General features: G+C 46.9%; 1 protein-coding gene across 3 annotated transcripts in view; it reads right to left on the reverse strand.

Moving 5' to 3' along the window:
- The window catches only part of LOC138521788 (E3 ubiquitin-protein ligase TRIM39-like), a 177,177-nt gene that overhangs the window by 65,793 nt on the left and 86,565 nt on the right, over positions 1-24,819 (reverse strand). For 2 of the 3 annotated variants that reach the window (XM_069634871.1, XM_069634873.1), the window contains 2 exons: positions 23,943-23,963; positions 23,814-23,840 (listed from right to left, as the gene is read on the reverse strand). The exons of the other annotated variant lie outside the window; for it this stretch is intronic. In XM_069634871.1, coding sequence (XP_069490972.1) covers positions 23,814-23,840; positions 23,943-23,963 — 48 coding nt within the window. The remainder of the gene's footprint in view (positions 1-23,813; positions 23,841-23,942; positions 23,964-24,819) is intronic. 3 annotated transcript variants of the gene reach the window in all.

Below are 24,819 nucleotides of genomic sequence, written 5' to 3' on the forward strand. Positions count from 1 at the left end.
ACAGGAAGCAGGAAGAGGGAAAGATAGCAAAAAAGGAAGGCAGAGAGAAAGACCAAGAGAGACATGTCGACAAAGAAATACAGCAAGAAAAGAGGGAAAAAGAGAGACATATAGCAAGAAAGAAAGACAGGCAGACAGGGAGAGAAACACGACAAGAAAGAAAGACAGGCACGCAGAGAGAAACACAGCAAGAAAGAAAGACAGGCAGAAAGAGAAACACAACAAGAAGAAAAGACAGGCAGGCAGAGAGAAACACAGCAAGAAAGAAAGACGGACAGAGAGAAAGAACAAGAAAGAAAGGTAGACAAATAAATACAGCAAGAAAAGAGTGAAAACCAGAGAGAAATATAGCAAGAAAGAAAGACAGGCAGAAAGAGGGAAACACAGCAACTTCGAAAGACAGGAAGCAGGAAGCTTCCTGGTGACCTGGGAACCTCTAGGAGTGGAGCCCCAACCTCTTCCCTTGCCACGCCGTTGTCCTCTCTGGGCGTATTGTCCACTGGTTCCTTGATTAGCGGACCAGTTACCTGCAGAGTATTGCTGCTGTTGTTGTTGTTGTTGTTGGTGTTGGCCTCGAAAAAAGCGTTTGTTGCCATAACCTCGCTTATTGGGAGGCCTTGAAATCTGGTCTAGGGTTTTGATGGTATCAAAATCTTTCTTTGCAGTCTCCAGTGCGTCATCCACCGCCTTCCCAAAGAGGTTGGAGTCCTCTATTGGTTTATTGATGAGTGACGCCTGGGTTTCTGGCTTAAAACCTGAATTACGGAGCCAGACATGCCGCTTGAGAAGGATCCCCTGGACTAGAGAATGGCCCGCCGTCTCAGAAGCATCTAGGGAATTTTTGATGATGCTTTGGTTCACCAAGGTTCCTTCCGTTACCGTGGCTAGCAAGCGAGTACGTAGAGGCTCAGGCACCTCTTCGAGGTCTTGGCGTAGTTTCCCCCATTGGGCATCTGCATAACTTGCCAGTAAAGAGTTGTTATTGGCAATTCTGGTCGAAAAGGCTGCTGAGGCTGTAATCCTTTTACCTAGGGCGTATAGCTTCTTCCCTTCCTTGTCTAGCGGAACCCATGCCCTTTTCCTTGTGTTTGTTACTACCAAGGAGTCTGGCACTGAGTGGGCCCTAATGTACAATGGGTCCGACGGGACTAAACAGCTTCTCAATCCTTGGGTTGACCCCTCCGACCAATGCAGGTGTAGACAGCGATGGAATAAGTCGTTGTTTTATTGATGCGAGAAGGGGAATGGTTTGGCTAGAAGGGGGTTTCTCCTTAATGATCTTTTCTACAAAGTCTATGTCGGGAGAAATTTTCCCAGTCTCAATTTTTAAATGTGCTGCTGCTTTACGTAGTAGCGCATTAAAAGTAGGTTGGTCATCTATAGGTGATGTGTTCCTGGCTGGTGTTTTAGGGGGTGACAGATTCAGGACGTCAGGGTCAGTGACGCTGAAGGAGACTGCCAGGGCTGTGATGCACCCTCTTCTGGGTCTTCCTCGAAGCTCCCACCACCCATGTCTGTGTCTTAAAAACCTTCCTCATCTAGGTTTTGTTCCTCCTCGTTATTCAAGAACTCCTCATCTTCATGGAAGTGAGAGTCCTCTTCAGTGAGGTCATATATGTTATCATCCTCTTGATGGGTGTTAAAAAGTCTTGGGTATTTGGCCCTGGGGTCCTCCTGGGGGCCCTCTCTTGGTCTCTTGGGTGTTGGATGTTCAGGAGTAGACATGAATCTCTCCATCCTCTCCATACATGATTGGAGTCTTTCGTAGGGTCCCTTGTGATAGGCAAGAGCGGTCAGGAGGTGAAAAGGGTGGCTCCTGCGCCTGTAGCCGTCTGGCTCTATCCCATAACATCAAGGATAAGCTCCCTTCGCCTTCTGAGAACCATTCTCATAGGCTAGGTGTTTCCTTCGACGGATGGGACGGTCCCTGCCTTCCTTCCGACACTTTCGGTGTTTCCCTGGCCTTGTGAGCGGTATTCAGCGTTTCTTTCGCCGTCCGTCTTTGGCTATCTGTGGAAACTATACGTGCCAAGCTCTCGACGAGTAAATTGTCCGTCGAGGGTTCCTCTGGCGTCGATGTAACCGGTGTCGCATATTCTTCGCTGACGGGCGCTCTCTGGCGAGGCACGTCGCCTGGCGATTTGGTGATAGCGCCCTTATGTGGGGGAAGCCCAGTCGCTAGTCGCGGCTGCGGTTGCGAGGGGGACTTGTGACCCTTACGGTCAGTGGAGGCTGCCGGTAGGACCTGCATCTCCGTTGGCGCTAGTGCTTTCTTCGTCTTCGACAAAGAAGAGGCGTGGGTTGTGTGTGTGTTTTTTGTGTGCGTCAGTGTCGCAGGGGTGTTCATCCCCATAAGTTGGGCATGAGCCGGACTTGTCGGAGCCGGGGACAGACGCTGAGGAGCGGGAATGCTCCCTAGAGGTCTACAACCTCCGAAACAGAGGTAGGGTTATCACTATCCTTGTCACACTCAGCGGCGGCGGATGAGGAATCAGCTCTAGACATGGCATAGGCTGCCCACCTCTTGACCCTGCGGTCCTTTTAAGTCTTTGGGCGAAGAAGCTTACAGGCCGCACAGCCGTCTTCGTTGTGGTCGAGGGGTAAGCAACGGTTACACCGTTTGTGCTTGTCCTTCCACGTAAATTTGCCCTTGCAGCGCGGGCAAAATCTAAAGGGAGTCCTCTCCATAGCTGACGATACACATAGCAGTGATAATGACCTCAAAGGAAAGGGGGCGACAGAGAAAGGCAGAGAAAGGCATTCTTATAGAGAAGCAGAAAATGACCCACGACCCCCACTCTCCCTACTGTGTAGGCCCGCGAGGCCAGGCCACGTGTCCGGCAGCACCGGTGGATCGCCTCCGTCGAGATCCCTGCCGTCGAAGTTCTTAACCGGCGGTGAACAGCTTCGCCGTCGAGGGAGGGATCTAATGTTATATGATCTTTAAAAGAATAACGACCAAGGGTCGAATAACGTTTTGCAATGTTTCTCTAGCGAGCTCCGCATAAAGAAAAAAACAATCTGAGGGACCTCGACGCGTGAGGGATTGTGGGTACCCTGCACGTCACTATAGGGATAGTGTTACAGACACGCCTATGTCGACGTCCTCTTTTCGACTATGAAAAAAAAGATGCAATACTCTGCAGTGACCACTGGATGTCGGACTATGCACAGCACGTGATTATAAGCAGATTAACAAACATCAGAAACAGAGTTATAAAAAAAAATAACAAGAAAGATTAGAAAGTAGAGAAACACAACAAGAAAGAAAGACAGGCAGAGAGAAACACAGAAAAAAAGAAAGATTAGAAGGCAGAGAAACACAGCAAGAATGAAAGACAGGCAGAGAGAAACACAGCAAGAAAGAAAGATTAGAAGGCAGAGAAACACAGCAAGAAAGAAAGTCAGAGAGAAACACAGCAAGAAAGCGAGACATGTCCAGAGATACACAGCAATGAAGAAAGGCAGGCAGAGAGAAACACAGCGATAAAGAAAGGGAGAGCTGCAAAGAGAGAAACACAGCAAGAAAGAGCGGCAGAGAGAAACACAGCGAGAAAGAAAGACAGGGAGCAAGCAGAGGAAAATAGGTAGGCAAAGAGAAACCCAACAAGAAAGATAGGCAACGAGAAATACAGCAAGAAAGAAAGACAGGCCGACAGAGGGAAACACAGCAATGAGGAAAGACAGGAAGCAGGAAGAGGGAAAGATAGCAAAAAAGGAAGGCAGAGAGAAAGACCAAGAGAGACATGTCGACAAAGAAATACAGCAAGAAAAGAGGGAAAAAGAGAGACATATAGCAAGAAAGAAAGACAGGCAGACAGGGAGAGAAACACGACAAGAAAGAAAGACAGGCACGCAGAGAGAAACACAGCAAGAAAGAAAGACAGGCAGAAAGAGAAACACAACAAGAAGAAAAGACAGGCATGCAGAGAGAAACACAGCAAGAAAGAAAGACGGACAGAGAGAAAGAACAAGAAAGAAAGGTAGACAAATAAATACAGCAAGAAAAGAGTGAAAACCAGAGAGAAATATAGCAAGAAAGAAAGACAGGCAGAAAGAGGGAAACACAGCAACTTCGAAAGACAGGAAGCAGGAAGCGGGAAAGATAGCAAAAAAGAAAGGCAGGGAGAAAGAACAAGAATGAAAGGTAGACATAGAAATACAGCAAGAAAAGAGGGAAACGTAAAGAGAAACACAGCAAGAAAGAAAGACAGGTGGGCAGAGAGAAACAGCAAGAAAGAAAAACAGGCAGAGAAACACAGCAATGCATTAAGACAGGCAGAGAGAAACAGAGCAAGAAAAAAAAAGAAACAGAGACAAGCAGAAAGAAACAGCAATAATGAAAGAAAGGCACACAGAGGGAAACACAGCAATAACGAAAGGGAGAGCTGCAAAGAGAAACAGCAAGAAAGAAAGACAGGCAGAGAGAAACAGCAAGAAGGAAAGACAGGCATAGAGAAACACAGCAAGAAAGACAGGCAGAGAGAAACAGCAAGAAAGAGACAGGCAGAGAGAAACACAGAAATGAAGAAAGACATGCAGAGAGAGAAACACAGCAAGAAAGAAAGACATGCAGAGAGAGAAACACAGCAAGAAAGAAAGACGGGCAGCTAGAGAAAAAGAAATAAAGAGGAACAGGCAAGAAGGAGCTATAGAGACAAGAAGCGTGAGAGAAAGACAAACACAGGCAGAGAGACAGGCAAATCTAGAGGTAAAGGTTTGAGACAGGAGGAGAGAGAAAGAAATATAGCAAGAAAGAAACGCAGAGACAAAGGAGAGGGAGAGAAAACTGGACAGAGAAGAGAGAAAGACCAGCAGAACCCAGAGAGGAAGAAACAGAACAAAATACACACTGGTGAGGACGAGGAAACAGCAGGAGACAGAGAATAAAGAGAGAGATGAGCAGGGAGAGTGAGAGGGACATGTGAAGAGAAAGCATGAGTGGGACAGAGAAAGCAGCAGGCAACGAGGATAGATAGGAAGAAGCAGGCAGAGTAGAGAGAGGCAGATAGGAAAGAGAGGTTAAGAGAGAGAGATGGGAGGAACATGAGCAAGAGGCAGAGAGGAAACACTGAGGCAGAGTGGAGAGAGAGGCAGATAGGAAAGAAAGAGAAATAGAGAGAGATGGGAGGAACATGAGCAAGAGGCAGAGAGGAGAGATGAGGAGCCAGAGAGGAGAGAGACAAAGGAGAGGCAGAGGAGAGACAGAGACACAGGGAGAAAGAAGCAGACAGGAGAGAGTGACAGATAGGATAAACGAAGTAACAGGAGGAACAAGAGGCAGAGGCACAGAGGAGAGGCAGGGAGCAACAAGCAGAGATGAGAGACAGGGAGAAACGAGCAGAGGCGAGACACAGGGAGAAACAAGCAGAGGGAGACAGAGACAGGAAGCAAAAAGAAAAGATGAGAGACGGATAGACAGGGAGAAACAAGCAGAGGTGAGAGACCAAGAGACAGGGAGAAACAAGCAGAGATGAGAGACAGATACATGGGAAAATATGGACATCCAGAAAAAGCAGCAGGGGAAAAGTTGGAAAGAAGGATGAAAAAGGAATGAAAAAGAATGAAAGAGAGAGAGAGAGAAGAAAGAGGGGGGGTCATTTTGCAAAACACTGGATGGGGAAAACCTGTAAAGACAATAGTTACACATGAAATCCTGTATTTTTTCCAATGTGTAGGATTTTCTTTTTGTTTTCAGGAGACTGGGGGCACTGAACAGAATAACACTGTCCATCATATATCCTTGCTCCACCCGAAAACAACATTTGGTTTAACACCAACACACAATTTCATGCTGGCATTAAACCAATGGATTTTCTATGGACTCTGCCTGCTATTTACACCTGGTAAATGCAGGCGGATTCCACAGGAGTCCATTGTCAATAACTCCTGCAATCGTTCAACGTGGGATGCGACTCCGCTCGGTTCTTAAACTCAGATATCTGTGTGATCATCCTCAACAATGAGTCAAAGGAGGGCTCAATCCCCAATGAACCTGTTAAAAAATAGAAAGGAAGAGTAAAAAGAGCAAAAAGAAGTCGCATAAGAAAAAGGCTCATACTAAATACCCTGATTTTAGTAGCAATCCAGACGCACCAGCAACCCTGGCTTGATTAATTCCAGCTCAAGAGTTATTACCTTTGTGATCAAGAATCAGAGTTCATATGACACTCCACCATTAGCAGGAAATAAGACCAAAGTCTCCGCCTAATATCTCACCAAAAGGGGGTCAGATCCAGGCTTCCAGGTAATGAGCCTAATCCCCTTTTTACTAGAGGTGCCTCCAGAAATGAAGACACCATCGGCAGCTACTCCTATTCACCCTAAACGCACCTGTTCATCTATGCAGACTACAGAAACTATTAAGAGCCAACCATTACCAGAAGATTCCCATGTTCTGGAAGGATTGGGAAACCCTTTTTGAGAGGACAATCATGGGATAACATCTAACGCTGTTGCGTCTGTTGCTCCAGACACCCACCTGAACGGCTCCAACTACTATCCATCCATGAAGGAAAATGGTGTTGCTAAATCAGTAAATGGGAAGAGGGGCCTCTACCAACCTCATTCTAATTCGGATGTTGACTGTTTGGCCCTCAAAGTACAGAGCCTCTTTTGTCTTAGTCAGGACTATTACCTAAATCAAACAACCATCTTCCATTTAGTCCATTCCTCTGCAATCTCTACAAGCGGAGGACATCGCGATTGTTGACCTCCTAGAACACTCATACTATGCTAGCGCCATAGTTTATTTTCACAATCCTGGGAAAATTAGGTTATGGGCCTCATCACGAATTGAGCTGTAGCTCTTAAGTGCAGCGTTAACGGTATTACCGCTGCATTTTAGGGATGGCCATTTCACGAGTTGGGCGCTAAATGGGCAGTTTTACCTCCAGCTTTTTTCTGGAGGTGAGAATCCCATTTAGCGCCCTATATTACCGCTGGCTGTATTGGCGCACTGTATTAATGCCGAAGAATGGACCCAATGGGGAATGGAAATTTACAGTTAACGCCAAACCCGTGTAATACCGCCGAAACGCTAACGCTATTACAGTTGGGCGGTATTACAGCCGGGATATCGCCCAAATCGTAATGAGGCCCTATGACTTTTCTATTGTTAAATCCCCATCTAAAAAGTTTGGTATGAATCTAGATGGGGCTGGGGGGCACTGAAATCTAGTAGACCTGTACTTTGCTTTCAACTAGACGCCTCTACATCCAACATATTGCAGTCAACCTTAATCGATCAACACTATCTCCCACTTCACAAGGCGACGCTATTACTGTCGCCAATGATGCTCTTGGGTTAAGACATGTTGATGTTCACTCTCCCTTAGAAGAGAAAGAAGGGTTGGCTGCTACCAGCTGGCAGGGGTTATCTTCAATTCTCCAACCACAAAATCCACGTAGATCCCAGCCGCACTTTTACCACTTTGTCCTGGAACACTCGAGGTTTCTCCCACTACACTGAACCTGATGGTTTATTAGAGAACATCCCCAATTTCTGTGTAGTGGCTTTACAGGAAACCTGGCTTCAGGATAACTTGGAAATCAGCGGCCGCCATTCGATTCAAACTATGGACTCACTGGGACTCAAGGGCCGACCAAAAGAAGGACTGATCATTAGTGTTGATAATACTTACCAAATCATCAAGCTCAACGCTTCAGTCGACTCAGTGCTTGCGCTACTATTAATTGGGCCTCCAAGTGTGGCCACACACTTTCTCTATTAATCATCAACATTTATGATCCCCCAAAAGGTTGTGAACAATATAGTGTTTTACGATTTATAGAAACCATAGTTGCTTATTTTCATCTGGTTTGGGCGTTGTGGTAAACATAAAGACATTAAAGGGCTGCAATGGGCTTCCCTGCTTTACTCCCGAGGCTTTATCAAGCTGAACGGTCTTTGTCCGGGCGATTCGCCAGAGTAATATACCAGAGTGACTGACAATAGTGCATCATATCGATTATGTCTTTTTAAACATCAACATGTACCCAAAAGTGTTAGATATGAAGGTCTTAACAAGAACAGAAAGTGACCACTTTCCCCTCCTCTCCTATATAAATTACACTTAGCCGGTTCAAGATAGTGACCCTATCAGCAACATTACTATACACCACGGGCGAGTTGCAATCCAGATAATATTGATAAGGCCGTTTGCTTGATCACTGATCTCGAATAAGATTCATAAGCCACTTGCAGTGCAGAGGCCTTAATCAACCACAGCATCACTTTCCTGCCAGTTGCACTGCAGACGTGGGCCTGATTCAGAGGTGCATGTTAAAATGGAAAAGTGCTGTGTCTCAGTTTAATGACACTTTTCCATGAAGAAAAGGATTCTGATGTAATCCGAGAGTTGTGGCAATATATCAAGTCCGCCACTCCTGCAAAGCTGTGATTTACGGCAAAGCAACAGCCTTGCCAACCACCTGTTATGCTTGGACTAAAATGGCTCCGGTGCGCAATGCATTCTGGGAGCGCTCGGAGCCATGATGGATATTTACTTCATGCCGCAGTGAAAAGGTGCACACATTTTGCTGAGTGTTAGATTCATGGTGCTAAGAAAAACATGCTTTCCAAACCTGGTATGCGGTCAAGGACATTTCTACTGGGAAAGCTAACTTTGTTATAGTTTGTTACTGTTCTCAGTGGAGCGTGTTTTTAGAGGCGGGAGGCACTCTGCTCCTTGTGGGTAGCTCTCGATTGACCCAGCTGGCAACCGACGGCTGCTCATCAACTGCGCAAGTGCAATTTCCAGAAGGTTTCGAGAATTGACTCCCCTTTGTGGAGTGTGTATATATGCGGAAGCCCGGAGGTGGTCAGGTGAGACTTTAGCCAGAGAAGGACGCTTACGTCCGGCACTCCTGTGAGCTGTGGTGCTCTCGGCCTGGCTGTTCCAGGAGTTTTCCATCTGCTTCTGGGCGAGATGAAGAATCCTGTTACGCTCATGGTGATGTATTTCCTTTTGAATTCTTTACTTCTTCTGTGATTTATGTCTATATTGCTTCTGTGAGTTATTTATATGTTATTATTGGTTGCTTCTAAGCTTTGAATAAATAGCCGTATAAGAGCTGATTATCTTCTAAGAGTGTGTGGTTGTGAGTTATTGCATCTGTCTACGTTCAAAGTATTTGCTCTGTAATTGCATTGGTGATTTATGTTTTTCCGTGCACTCTGGGGAGAGCAATACATTTTTGGCGTCACAAACAGGATACTTGTGATGAGTTGTTCCGAGTATTCAAGAATCTGTTGAAACGTAGATAGGATTCAGTTGTCTTGGAAGTGAAGTTTTTGAGTAGTGAAGTTTTTTTTTCCTCCTTTTGCCAGTGTGTGAGTGCCTGTGGGAGTGATTGCAGCGTGGAGAGAATAAATATATAGATACAACGAGGTTTTGTTTTGTTTGCGATAATGAGTAGTTTGTTCAGGAAGAAGAGCGTTACTGCTGGCGGTGACTGTTCTGATATTGTTATTCCAGGATGGACTAAGAGTCCATATGATAAATTGGCCCAGGCATGGGCATGTGGTGCAGGTCTAAGTGAAACATGGGATCAAGGATTGGGAGGTGCCGATCTGGCTGATGTAATGGCATGCTTGCAACAAGTTCCAGTAGAACGTGGCAAAGGATGTGCGGCATTAGGTAGCTGAGGTTGGGTTCTTTTGCATGCTTATAGGAAAATACATCAAATGAAGGTGGAAATGAAAAATTAGGTCTTGCGATTAGAAAGAGAGCTAGCTACAGAACGGCAGACTGCGTTAATGCAGCAGATTCAAATGAAACTGTTTAAAGATAAGGCTGACACATATCAGGCAGTGGCCGAGAGGGCAGCAGTCAGAGTAGCCCAGTCTAAGTATAGGAAAAGACAGGGAGGGGTCAACAAAAGAAAGGTGGCAACTGTAATCGCTACCGCTCGTGTGGACTGGGATCCGGATAAGTGGGATGGTGATATTTTTGATTCAACCAGTCTAGAAAGTAGTTCTGCAAATGAGTCTGACCCCAAAATGGAAGTGAAACAGAAAACAGTGGCGGCTAAGCCCGTTAGAAGACGGCGAGCCGGACCCCACCCGCAGAATCTTGCTGGCGGAATGGTGGATTTAACCACGCTGGAGGATCACACACAACAGGAGGTTGGGGAAATTATTACCCGTTTGAGGCAAAAATCAGGGGAAACTTTATTGACATGGATGGTGAGATTACTAGATGGGGGTGCTGCAGGGTTGTTGGTAGACTCTACGGATTCACCGCGTTTTTTACCCCTGTCAATTGACACCAATGTACAAGAGGTCTTAAGAGCAGGACCGCCCCCTGATGCAAATGGTCAAGATACTCAGGTGTCTTTGTTGCACCTGGTAGCCCAAGCATGTAACCGTAAATACCCTATTACCACAGATTGGCCTAGTGAAGAAATAAAGTGGTATACGTTGAGAGAAGCAATTCAAAAAGTCAGAGAGCATGCTATTAAAGAGGCTATTCACATAGATGCTCCTGATCACATGGGAGCCGTGCCGCTCTCAGTTTCAACTCGAAACATGGTGATTAGAACTGCGCCACCCGCATACAAAAGTGTCATTATGACTTTGCTCGTAGGTATGACGGGCAAGGCTACTGATGTAGATGTCATTCGGCAACTTGCAGATTTGGGGGAGTGGGATAAGAGCGATAACAAGCCATGGGAGAGAGAGGGGCGTAGTGAGAGAAGAACCGAAGGCAAGCGGCAAGATAGTAGAGACTCCCGTGTGTCAACCAAAAAGACATGTTTTTGGCTTTGTTAAAAGATGGTGTGCCACACGAGGAAATTGATGGCATTGAAACCAGAGTAATGTATGAATTATACAAAAAACGAGGACTTGCAGCCAAAGAGCGCTATAAACAGGTTAAGAAACAAGTAGTCACCACGCCACAGGGGGACACCTCACCTTCTGCTCCCCCTGCGGAAGAACAAGACGAAGGGTCTATGGGAACACCTTCCCCATACCAGCCAACATACGCTGATTTGAGAAAGGTGGTGAGTGCGATGTTAGAGGCGGAGTCGAGTCACACTCATTTGAAGTTTGACTAGGGCTTCGGCCAAGTTCCGGCAGCGTCTGCCCGCATAAAAGTGGATAGGTGGCCTCATGTTGATGTTAAGATTTTTTGGGGGCCAGGAAATACACAAGGGGTGCGAGCATTGATAGACTCCGGGGCGGAGGCCTCTTTGATTCATGGTAATCCAACACGATTTAAAGGCAAACAGTTTAATGTTACAGGTCTAGGGGGAAAGGAGACCCCAGCAGTACAAACGAAAGTGGAGATGAAAATAGGCAATTTGAATAGGCAGAAAAACCAAGTGTTGATTGTCCGATACCTGAATATATAATTGCCTTTGACATTTTGGAAGGGTTAACCTTGAGACTTGGCGGTAAAACGTACCTGTTTGGGGTGAGTGCATTAATCTGTACACCCATTACCATAGGCAAATTGAAGATGCCCCCAGTGCAAGTGCCAGTGGCAACCAAGCAGGTAGCAATGAAACAATACCGCATTCCTGTGGGGCACAAGGAAATTTCAGATACCATCAAAGAGTACGTGGAGGCGGGAGTATTACGCCCTATTACCACCGCATGGAACAATCCTCTCTGGCCTATTAAAAAGGGGGATGGGTCATGGAGGATGACGGTGGATTACAGGGAGTTGAATAAACACACTCCTCCCTTAGTGCCTGCAGTCCCAGATGCCATTACCTTGATTGAAAATGTCCAAAAGTTTGAGGGTACTTGGTATGCAGTGATCGATTTAGCTAATTCATTTTTCTCCGTGCCAATTGCTGAAGAGTGTCAAGAGCAGTTTACATTTTCGTGGAGTGGACGTCAGTACACTTTCTGCAAAGAGAGAAACACTGCAAGAAAGAGCGGCAGAGAGAAACACAGCAAGAAAGAAAGACAGGGAGCAAACAGAGGAAAATAGGTAGGCAAAGAGAAACCCAACAAGAAAGATAGTCAACGAGAAATATAGCAAGAAAGAAAGACAGGCCGACAGAGGGAAACACAGCAATGAGGAAAGACAGGAAGCAGGAAGAGGGACAGATAGCAAAAAAGGAAGGCAGAGAGAAAGACCAAGAGAGACATGTCGACAAAGAAATACAGCAGGAAAAGAGGGAAAAAGAGAGAAATATAGAAAGAAAGACAGGCAGACAGAGAGAGAAACACGACAAGAAAGAAAGACAGGCACGCAGAGAGAAACACAGCAAGAAAGAAAGACAGGCAGAAAGAGAAACACAACAAGAAGAAAAGACAGGCAGGCAGAGAGAAACACAGCAAGAAAGAAAGACGGACAGAGAGAAAGAACAAGAAACAAAGGTAGACAAATAAATACAGCAAGAAAAGAGGGAAAACCAGAGAGAAATATAGCAAGAAAGAAAGACAGGCAGAAAGAGGGAAACACAGCAACTTCGAAAGACAGGAAGCAGGAAGAGGGAAAGATAGCAAAAAAGAAAGGCAGAGAGAAAGAACAAGAATGAAAGGTAGACATAGAAATACAGGGGAAACGTAAAGAGAAACACAGCAAGAAAGAAAGACAGGTGGGCAGAGAGAAACAGCAAGAAAGAAAAACAGGCAGAGAAACACAGCAATGCATTAAGACAGGCAGAGAGAAACACAGCAAGAAACAGAGACAAGCAGAAAGAAACAGCAATAATGAAAGAAAGGCACACCGAGGGAAACACATCAATAACGAAATGGAGAGCTGCAAAGAGAAACACAGCAAGAAAGAAAGACAGGCAGAGAGAAACAGCAAGAAGGAAAGACAGGCATAGAGAAACACAGCAAGAAAGAGAGACAGGCAGAGAGAAACACAGCAAGAAAGAAAGACAGGCAGAGAGAAACACAGCAAGAAAGAGACAGGCAGAGAGAAACAGCAAGAAAGAGACAGGCAGAGAGAAACACAGCAATGAAGAAAGACAGGCAGAGAGAGAAACACAGCAAGAAAGAAAGGCATGCAGAGAGAGAAACACAGCAAGAAAGAAAGACGGGCAGCTTGAGAAAAAGAAATAAAGAGAGGAACAGGCAAGGAGGAGCTATAGAGACAAGAAGGGTGAGAGAAAGACAAACACAGGCAGAGAGACAGGCAAATCGAGAGGTAAAGGTTTGAGATAGGAGGAGAGAGAAAGAAATATAGCAAGAGAGAAACGCAGAGACAAAGGAGAGGGAGAGAAAACTGGACAGAGAAGAGAGAAAGACCAGCAGAACCCAGAGAGGAAGAAACAGAACAAAATACACACAGGTGAGGATGAGAGAAACAGCAGGAGACAGAGAACAAAGAGAGAGATGAGCAGGGAGAGTGAGAGGGACATGTGAAGAGAAAGCATGAGTGGGAGAGAGAAAGCAGCAGGCAACGAGGACAGATAGGAAGAAGCAGGTAGAGTAAAGAGAGGCATATAGGAAAGAGAGAGAGATGGGAGGAACATGAGCAAGAGGCAGAGAGGAGACACTGAGGCAGAGTGGAGAGAGAGGCAGATAGGAAAGAGAGAAAAATAGAGAGAGATGGGAGGAACATGAGCAAGAGGCAGAGAGGAGAGATGAGGAGCCAGAGAGGAGAGAGACAAGGGAGAGGCAGAGGAGAGACAGAGACACAGGGTGAAAGAAGCAGACAGGAGAGAGTGACAGATAGGATAAACGAAGTAACAGGAGGAACAAGAGGCAGAGGCACAGAGGAGAGGCAGGGAGCAACAAGCAGAGATGAGAGACAGGGAGAAACGAGCAGAGGCGAGACAAAGGGAGAAACAAGCAGAGAGAGACAGAGACAGGAAGCAAAAAGAAAAGATGAGAGACGGATAGACAGGGAGAAACAAGCAGAGGTGAGAGACCAAGAGACAGGGAGAAACAAGCAGAGATGAGAGACAGATACATGGGAGAATATGGACATCCAGAAAAAGCAGCAGGGGAAAAGTTGGAAAGAAGGATAAAAAAGGAATGAAAAAGAATGAAAGAGAGAGAGAGAGAGAGAAGAAAGAGGGCGGGTCATTTTGCAAAACACTGGATGGGGAAAACCTGTAAAGACAGTAGTTACACATGAAATCCTGTATTTCTTCCAATGTGTAGGAGTTTCTTTTTGTTTTCAGGAGACTGGGGGCACTGAACAGAATAACACTGTCCATCATATATCCTTGCTCCACCCATTTGGTTTAACACCAGCACACAATTTCATGCTGGCATTAAACCAATGGATTCCCTATGGACTCTGCCTGCTATTTACACCTGGTAAATGCAGGCGGATTCCACAGGAGTCCATTGTCAATAACTCCTGCAATCGCTCAATGTGGGATGCGACTCCGCTCAGTTCTTAAACTCAGATATCTGTGTGATCATCCATAACAATGAGTCAAAGGAGGGCTCAATCCCCAATGAACCTGTTAAAAAATGGAAAGGAAGAGTAAAAAGAGCAAAAAGAAGTCGCATAAGAAAAAGGCTCATACTAAATACCCTGATTTTAGTAGCACTCCAGACGCACCAGCAACCCTGGCTTGATTAATTCCAGCTCAAGAGTTATTACCCTTGTGATCAAGAATCAGGGTACATATGACACTACCATTAGCAGGAAATAAGACCAAAGTCTCTGCCTAAAATCTCACCAAAAGGGGGTCAGATCCAGGCTTCCAGGTAATGAGCCTAATCCTCTTTTTACTAGAGGTGCCTCCAGAAATAAAGACACCATCGGCAGCTACTCCTGTTCACCCTAAACGCACCTGTTCATCTATACAGACTACAGGAACTATTAAGAGCCAACCATTACCAGAAGATTCCCACGTTCTGGAAGGATTGGGAAACCCTTTTTGAGAGGACAATCATGGGATAACATCTAACGCTGTTGCGTCTGTTGCTCCAGACACACACCCTAACGGCTCCAACTACTATCCGTCCATGAAGAAAATGGTGTTGCTAAATCAGTAAATGGGAAGAGGGGCCTCTACCAACCTCATTCTAATTCGGATGTTGACTGTTTGGCCCTCAAAGTACAGAGCCTCTTTTGTCTTAGTCAGGACTATTACCTAAATCAAACACCCATCTTCCATTTAGTCCATTCCTCTGCAATCTCTACAAGTGGAGGACATCGCGATTGTTGACCTCCTAGAACACTCATACTATGCTAGCGCCATAGTTTATTTTCACAATCCTGGGGAAATTAGGTTATGGGCCTCATCACGAGTTGAGCTGTAGCCCTTAAGTGCAGCGTTAACGGTATTACCGCTGCATTTAAGGGATGGCCCTATCACGAGTTGGGCGCTAAATGGGCTGTTTTACCTCCAGCTTTTTTCTGGAGGTGAAAATCCCATTTAGCGCCCTATATTACCGCTGGCTGTATTGGCGCACTGTATTAATGCCGAAGAATGGACCCAATGGGGAATGGACATTTACAGTTAACGCCAAACCCGTGTAATACCGCCGGAAACGCTAACGCTATTTCAGTTGGGCGGTATTACAGCCGGGATATCGCCCAAATCGTGATGAGGCCCTATGACTTTCTATTGTTAAATCCCCATCTAGAAAGTTTGGTATGAATCTAGATGGGGGTGGGGGGCACTGAAATCTAGTAGACCTGTACTTTGCTTTCAACTAGACGCCTCTACATCCAACATATTGCAGTCAACCTTAATCGATCAACACTATCTCCCACCTCACAAGGCGACGCTATTACTGTCGCCATTGATGCTCTTGGGTTAAGACATGTTGATGTTCACTCTCCCTTAAAAGAGAAAGAAAGGTTGGCTGCTACCAGCTGGCAGTGGTTATCTTCAATTCTCCAACCACAAAATCCACGTAGATCCCAGCCGCACTTTTACCACTTTGTCCTGGAACACTCGAGGTTTCTCCCACTACACTGAACCTGATGGTTTATTAGAGAACATCCCCAATTTCTGTGTAGTGGCTTTACAGGAAACCTGGCTTCAGGATAACTTGGAAATCAGCGGCCGCCATTCGATTCAAACTATGGACTCACGGGGACTCAAGGGCCGACCAAAAGGAGGACTGATCATTAGTGTTGATAATACTTACCAAATCATCAAGCTCAATGCTTCAGTCGGCTCAGTGCTTGCGCTACTATTAATTGGGCCTGAAAGTGTGGCCGCACACTTTCTCTATTAATCATCAACATTTATGATCCTCCAAAAGGTTGTGAACAATATAGTGTTTTACGATTTATAGAAACCATAGTTGTTTATTTTCATCTGGTTTGGGCCTCGTGGTAAACATAAAGACATTAAAGGGCTGCAATGGGCTTCCCTGCTTTACTCCCGAGGCTTTATCAAGCTGAACGGTCTTTGTCCGGGCGATTCGCCAGAGTAGTATACCAGAGTGACTGACAATAGTGCATCATATCAATTATGTCTTTTTAAACATCAACATGTACCCAAAAGTGTTAGATATGAAGGTCTTAACAAGAACAGAAAGCGACCACTTTCCCCTCCTCTCCTATATAAATTACACTGAGCCGGTTCATGATAGTGACCCTATCAGCAACATTACTATACACCACGGGCGAGTTGCAATCCAGGTAATATTGATAAACCCGTTTGCTTGATCACTGATCTCGAATAAGATTCACAAGCCACTTGCAGTGCAGAGGCCTTAATCAACCACAGCATCACTTTCCTGCCAGTTTCACTGCAGACGTGGGCCTGATTCAGAGGTGCATGTTAAAATGGAAAAGTGCTGTGTCTCAGTTTAATGACACTTTTCCATGAAGAAAAGGATTCTGATGTAATCCGAGAGTTGTGGCAATATATCAAGTCCGCCACTCCTGAAAAGCTGTGATTTACGGCAAAGCAACAGCCTTGCCAACCACCTGTTATGCTTGAACTAAAATGGCGCTGGTGCACAATGCATTCTGGGAGCGCTCGGAGCCATGATGGATATTTACTTCATGCCGCAGTGAAAAGCTGCACACATTTTGCTGAGTGTTAGATTCATGGTGCTGAGAAAAACATGCTTTCCAAACCTGGTATGCGGTCAAGGACATTTCTGCTGTGAAAGCTAACTTTGTTATGGTTTGTTACTGTTCTCTGTGGAGCGTGAGGAGGGAGGCACTCTGCTCCTTGAGGGTAGCTCTCGATTGACCCAGCTAGCAACCGACGGCTGCTCATCAACTGTGCAAGTGCAATTTCCAGAAGGTTCGAGAATTGACTCCCCTTTGTGGAGCGTGTATATTTGCGGAAGCCCAGAGGTGGTCAGGTGAGACTTCAGCCGGAGAAGGACGCTTACGTCTGGCCCTCCTTGTCATAAATCTCCCCCCGTCTCACCTGGGATCGCTTCTTGCTCTGTTCCGCGGGAGGATTCCTCTTGTGGACGGATCGGGTCTTGTATAGACTCGCTCGAGTCTCGTCCGGCTGCTGAGCGCGTTCAGAGTTCCGGGAAGGCCGTTGTTCCAGGATGTCCAGGGAAGTAGGTAGCGGTCGCTAAGAATGGGGATTCCAGGAGTCGAGTAGAGGGAAAGGAAGAAGGAAGGAGGAAGGGAACCAGGATCTTGGATAGACGATTCGCCGAACAGTACACACACGTCAAGTCACTTCCATAATGATAGCGTTGAGGCGCGTGGGGCCGCGGGGGCATGGCCAATTTATAGGACGTGCCGTGTGCGTCGTGAAAGCTGGTGTGAGGCTAGTCGCTTGTTGCGGCCATGTTGGGAGTAACAAGTAATCCAAGCCCCAGCGCGATAAGGACCAGGTGGTCCAGAAAGGGCAAGTTCTATGGGTCATGACAGCATGCCTCCTCCGAAGACCTGTTCCACCAGGTTTGCCCGGGTGTATGAGATGGAATCTTCTAAGCAGTCGAGGGGTATTTAAGTTAGAAACTGGTTCCCAGGTTCTCTCGCTAGGAGGGTATCCTTTCCATTCAACCAGGTATTGAAGTCGACCCCGTTTATACCTGGAATCACATATTCGGGACACTTCATATTCTAGCTGATCATTCACAACAACAGGATTGGGCCTGCAGGATTTTCGGGAGGATTGGATGTAAGGTTTCAATAGGGAGGTGTGAAAAACTGGGTGTATTTTCTTCCAGGAATCGGGTAGCTTGAGTCGGAATGAGACAGGATTGACAACCTCCTTTATGGAAAATAGTCCGTAGTACCGAGGAGCCAATTTGTTTGGCCGTAGATGTCGGGGTAATAGTTTCGAGGACAACCAGACTTGATCATCAACAGAATAGGAGGCCGCTGGTCTTCTCTTGGAATCCGCATAGAGCTTAGTGCGTGTTTGGGCCTCTTTCAAATGTTCCTTGGCTTCCTTGTGAATGTTGATGAGAGTCTGTATCCAAGAGTCGAGAGTAGGTACTGGAGTGGGATGTGGAAGAACAGAAGGTAAAACGGACGGGTGAAAACCTTGACTGCAATAGAAAGGGCTGACCTTGAGTGCAGAGTGATCGGAATTGTTGTAGGCAAACTCGGCCAGGGGTATGAGGAGAGACCAGTCATCCTGAACCTTGGTGGCAAAACAACGAAGGTATTGCTCCAGAGTTGATTTACACGTTCCGTGGCTCCGTTGGTTTGTGGGTGATAACCTGATGAAAGAGTGTGTTGGATCCCTAGAATGCGACAGAGATGTTTCCAGAATTGTGAGACATATTGAGGTCCTCGGTCCGATATGATCTTGGAAGGAAGTCCATGGAGACGGAAAATATGTTCCAGGAAGATTCCAGCAAGTTCTGAGGAGGATGGTAGCTTATACAAAGGTGTGAAATGAGCCATACGGGTGAACAAGTCTATGGTTACCATGATGGTCGTGTGCCCTTGGGAAGGTGGTAACTCCACAATGAAGTCTGTAGCAATAAACTCCCATGGTCTTGTTGGCAGCGATGGTTGCAGTAGAAGACCCGGAGGTCTCTTGTTATCATGTTTGTTTTGACTGCAGACAGTACAAGCCTTGACGTACTGTTGTATGTCGGTCTTCATTTGAGGCCACCAAAACTGTCTTTGTATAAGACCGAGGGTGTTAGTTATACCATGATGACCGGAGTGAGGGGTATCATGGCAGAGGTTTATTATCTTGTGTTGTAATTTCTGCGTAGGAATGTCCAGTGCATTGTCCTTGAATAGATATTCTTCCTTGACTCTTAGATTCCATGGATTCTTCCTTGAAATCTCCTTCCAGAGGTCAGAGGACTGGGTTTGAGCTCGGATTTCTTCCAGGAGGTTGATTGCCTGAGCTACAAAGATAGTTTGGGGAAACATCTTAGGATAGGCCTTATCCTCAGTGGTTGCATAGTTTGGACGTCAAGATAAGGCATCAGCAATCATGTTTTGTGATCCGGGAACGTGAGTGATTTGAAACTGGTATTGGGCAAAGAAGTAGGCCCAACGGGCCTGACGACTGTTCCTGCACTCCAAAGACTGTAGGATTTGGAGATTCTGATGATCTGTGCGGACCTGAACTGGATATCTAGCACCCAGAAGTAGGTGTCGTCATTCAGTGAAGGCTTGGCGGATGGCCAAGAGTTCCTTTTCCAGGACGGAATAGTGAGTCTCACTGGGGGTCAGGGTTCGTGAAAGGTAAGCAATGGGGTGTTCCAGTCCATCCTCAAGTTCCTGTTTCAAGACCGCCCCTATGGCGTTGTTAGAGGCATCCGTTTCCACTAGAAATGGGCGATTTGTGTCAGGTTGGGTCAGGATGGGGGCTTGTGTGAACTCCGTCTTCAATCGTTGGAATGCCTGATCTTGCGATGTAGACCAGATAAAGGGGGTGTCCTTCTTCAATAGAGCTACGATCGGCTGAACAATCTCTGAAAAGGTAGAAATAAACTTCCGGTAGAAGTTGGCGAGCCCCAGGAAGGATTGCACCTGTTTCACAGAAGTGGGAGCGAGCCAAGCCAGTATGGCCTTTACCTTCGAAGGGTCCATGCCAATTCCTTCTGGGCTAAGGATGAATCCTAGGTAGTGAACAGAAGTAACGTGGAACAAGCATTTTTCGGGTTTGGCTAACAGTTTGTTTTCACAAAGTCGTTGTAGTACTGCCTTTACGTGTTCTTCATGTTTTAGAGGATCTTTGGAAAAAATCAATATGTCATCCAGGTAGACAATGACGAAGAGGAACAACATATCAGAGAACACCCTGTCCATAAAACGCGGAAAGACTGCAGGAGCATTGGCTAGTCCAAAAGGCATGACTAGGTATTCAAAGTGACCAAAGGGTGTTCTAAAGGCTGTCTTCCATTTGTCCCCTTCCCGGATTCGAATTAAATGGTAGGCACCCCGGAGATCTAGCTTTGTGAAAATTACGGCTCCTCTTACAGCTTCCAGGATATCGAAATCAAGGGCAGTGGGTATCGATCTTTGAGGGTGCATTGGTTTAAGCCTCGATAGTCGAGGCAAGGTCTGAGATCCTTGGAGTCCTTCTTGGGAACGAAGGACAATGAAGCACCTGCTGGAGATTTCGAGGGTCTTATGGTGCCGTTTTCAAAATAGGTGTCGAGGTATTCCCGAAGGGCCTTTTTTCAGGTTCGGAAAGGATGAACATTCGGCCGAAAGGAATTACAGCTGAGGGATCTGTATCTATGACACAGTCTTCAGGCCTGTGAGGGGGTAATGCTTGGACTATGGCGGTAGAAAATACATCAGCATACTCCTGATAGGTCTCTGGAACTTGTATGATATTGGAAACCATGAGTGGTGTTTCTTGGTCTCTTGGAGGTTCTTTAGGAGTTATCGAGGAAGGGTCCAGGGAAAGACAGTGGGACATACACAACTCTGAGCCCAGGAATAATGATCCTGCTGTCCAATTGATATACGGATTGTGTTTTTGTAGCCAGGGCATACCCACAGCCATGGGGTAATGGGCTGACTTAATGATGTCAAATGTAATCTGCTCTTGATGATGATTTATGGAAAGTTGGATCTCTTTAGTCTGCAGGCTTATGGGTCCTGAAGAGAGGGGTCTTCCGTCAATTACTTCCACCGGCTGCATGGTGTTTCGTGTCTCGTACGGAATATGATGACTAACTACCCAGTCTTGATCAATGAAAATTCCCATAGCTCCGCAGTCCACCAAGGCCAGAATGGGATAGGTCTCGTCTTTGGAGGGCGAAAGGAAGGCCTGTAGAATCACCTAACTATTTTGGCTAGGAGAGTTCAAGGATGGAATTGATGTGGAGCAAACATCTCTCTCCCGACACCTCGCTCCATCTAGGATCGGGAGCTGGCATTTCCCGAACGCCGTGGAGGGGCTAGAGGTCATTCTCTAACAAGATGTTTATCCGAGGCACAATACATGCACAGGCTTGTGTGGATCCTTCTCATCCTTTCTTGAGGGGAAATAGGCCCACGGAAGGCTCCAATTTGCATGGGTTCCGGATCTGTGTCAGGGGGTGGGTCTGAATCGGTTTTAACAAAGGTCTCAAGGGAATTTTTTTGAAAAGGTGTCTTGGTCTTTCTTCTTTCAGCCTTTCTTTCCTGGATTCGAAAGTCTATCTGCAGGGCTAAATCCATAAGAGCCTAGAAGGAGCTAGGACGAGCTATCCGGGCTAATTCGTCCTTAATGTTCTCGTTTAGACCCCTGCGAAATAGAGTGAAACTTGCTTCAGAGGACCAATCTGCTTCCTTGACCAGTTGTTTGAATCTAGTAACGTATGTTAACATATCCTGGGTACCCTGTCGAAAATCAAGTAAGCGTTCTTGAGCACTAAAAACCTGTTCTGGGCGGTCGAACATTGTCTTGAGTGCCTGAATGAATCCATCATAATCATCCAGGAGGGCATCCCCTGAGTTGACTAAGGGCGTAGCCCAGGTTAACGCGTTCCCTGTGAGGTGCGAGATAATGAAGCCCACCTTCGCCCTAGAAGTTGAAAAATAATAGGGCTTAAAGGTAAAATGCACCAAGCAGGAATCCAGGAATCCACGTAAGGATTTTGCTGATCCATCATATTTGTCCACCACTCCACCAAGTAACACACTGTCCTTGTTAGCGGGGTCGCGAGACAACACTAGCTGCCTTAGCGCAGCATTCTCAGCCTTTAAGTTCTGTACTTCAGTTGTGAGCTCTTGCATGCCACGCATAAGGTCCTGGACTGCTTTCTCCATAGCAGTATCAGTGTCGGTCGTTTGGCGTCTCAAACTGTTGTAAATCTCCCCCGTCTCACCTGGGATTGCTTCTTGCTCTGTTTCGCGGCAGGATTCCTCTTGTGGACGGATCGGGTCTTGCATAGACTCGCTCGAGTTTCGTCCAGCTGCAGAGCGCGTTCAGAGTTCAGAGAAGGCCGTTGTTCCAGGATGTCCAGGGAAGTAGGTAGCGGTCGCTAAGAATGGGGATTCCAGGAGTCGAGTAGAGGGAAAGGAAGAAGGAAGGAGGAAGGGAACCAGGATCTTGGATAGAAGATTCGCCGAACAGCACACACACGTCGAGTCACTACCTAATGATAGCGTTGAGACACGCGGGGCCGCGGGGGCGTGTCCAATTTATAGGACGTGCTGTGTGCGTCGTGAAAGCTGGTGTGAGGCTAGTCGCTTGTTGCAGCCATGTTGGGAGTAACAAGGAATACATGCCCCGGCGCGATAAGGACCAGGAGGTCCAGAAAGGGCAAGTTCTATGGGTCATGACACTCCTGTGAGCTGTGGTGCTGTCGGCCTGGCTGTTCCCGGGGTATTCCAGCCGCTTCTGGGCGAGATGAGGAATCCTGTTACGCTCACGGTGATGTATTTCCTTTTGAATTCTTTACTTCTTCTGTGATTTATGTCTATAATACTTCTATGAGTTATTTCTATGTTATTATTGGTTGCTTCTAAGCTTTGAATAAATAGCCGTATAAGAGCTGATTATCTTCTAAGAGTGTGTGGTTGTGAGTTATTGCGTCTGTCTACGTTCAAACTATTTGCTCTGTAATTGCATTGGTGATTTATGTTTTTCCGTGCACTCGGGGGAGGGCAATACACCGCCTCACGTGTAAGGGGCTGGCATGGACTGTATTCTGAAGCTTAGAGCACCCTTTCTGCACCAGTCTAAAGAGGTGTTAATTAACAGCACGCTGGAGGTGTCGTTAGTTATGAAAAGAGGTGGCATTCCTTACAAATTGTTAACTTTTCCCCAAAAAAATCTAGGACTGTCTGAAATAAATCTTCTTTTTAAACTGTCAGTGCCACATTTTCTGCATCACAGAAAGTGCTGCCGAGACTCTTCAAGCCGCCGACACTTTCCGTACTGTGGAAATGTGCCTTTGCTTTTGTGCCTTTGCTCTTTGCATTTTGGCCAGAGGTACTCTGCGCACGGTAACCCTGCAGCGCTTCATCTGCACATATTTTATATGGTTTTTCTTGCCTGATGCCGACATCTCTCCTCCACTCTTCCCATCACCCTCAGAATGCAGGTGGGAAAATTTGGAGGAGGGAATGTCATTATTACGTGCCATTTAGCACAGGCTCAGAATCGGGCCGAGTGTCGCTGCAGGGTACTCATGCCGCCTCACCTACTGGTGACTCTCTGTGACTGATGTTCCTTTCCTATGACCGAGTGTCGCTGCAAGCGACTCATGCGGGGACTCATGCCGCCTCAACCTTCTGGTAACTCTCTGTGACTCATGTTCCTTTCCTATGACCAAGTGTCACTGCAGGGGACTCATGCTGCCTCACCTTCTGGTGACTCTCTCTGACTCCTGTTCCTTTCCTAGGACCGAGTGTCACTGCAAGGGACTTATGCCACCTCACCTTCTGGTGACTCTCTGTGACTCATGTTCCTTTCGTATGACCGAGTGTGGCTGCAGGGGACTCATGCTACTCCTCCTCACAGTGACTCCTGAGATCCAAGAGGCCACATGGAGGGTTAGAGTTTGGAATTTGTAAATCACATGTACTCACGTTCCCAGGATTTCACGTATCTCAATTCTGAAAGTAAGAAGAAAATTAAGGTTTTGTGAAATCAGACAAACCAGCGAGACATTGAAGTATGTTAAATAAAATATATTTATTACCATTAATCAAACTTACCCATTTCTGCAGGAAATGTTTCTGTAGTAAAAGAAAAACAAGTGATATATTAGATCCAAACTTAACCCAGCACTACCTGCCTCCAGCTCCCAGCACTGCACCCCCACTCCTTGCCCTTCACCTAGTGCCCCCCCCTTTCAGCTTTCACCACTGCACCCCCACTCAAGGCCCTTCACCTAATTCCTCGCTCCAGCTCCTACCACTGCACCCCCACTCCATGCCCTTCCCCTAATGCCTCCCCTCCATCCAGCTCCCACCACTGCACCCCCACTCCCTGCCCTTCCCCTAATGCTCCCCTCCAGCTCCTGCCACTGCTCCCCACTCCCTACCCTTCACCCAATGCCTCCCCTCCAGCTCCTGCCACTGCATCCCCAATCCCTGCCCTTCCCCTAATGCCTCCCCTCCAGCTCCTGCCACTGCACCCCCACTCCCCTCACACAATGCCTCCCTTCCAGCTCCTGCCACTGCACCCCCACACCCTGCCCTTCACCTAATGCCCTCCTCCAGCTCCCACCATTGCACCCGCACTCCCTGCCCTTCAGCTAATGCCCCCCTCCAGCTCCCACCACTGCACCCTCACTCCCTGCCCTTCACCTAATGCCGCTCTCCAGCTCCCATCACTGCACCCCCACTCCCTGCCCTTCACCTAATGCCTCCCCACCAGCTCCTGCCACTGCACCCCCACTCCCTGCCCTTCACCTAATGCCTCCCCTCCAACTCTGCCCACTGCACCCCCACTCTCTGCCCTTCCCCTAATGCCTCCCCTCCAGCTCCTGCCACTGCACCCCCAATCTCTGCCCTTCAGCTAATGCCCCCCTCCAGCTCCCACCACTGCACCCACACTCCCTGCCCTTCAGCTAATGCCCCCCTCCAGCTC

This window comes from Ambystoma mexicanum, chromosome 13 (assembly GCF_040938575.1).
Source record: "Ambystoma mexicanum isolate Mex_15411 chromosome 13, UKY_AmexF1_1, whole genome shotgun sequence".
NCBI lineage: Eukaryota > Metazoa > Chordata > Amphibia > Caudata > Ambystomatidae > Ambystoma > Ambystoma mexicanum.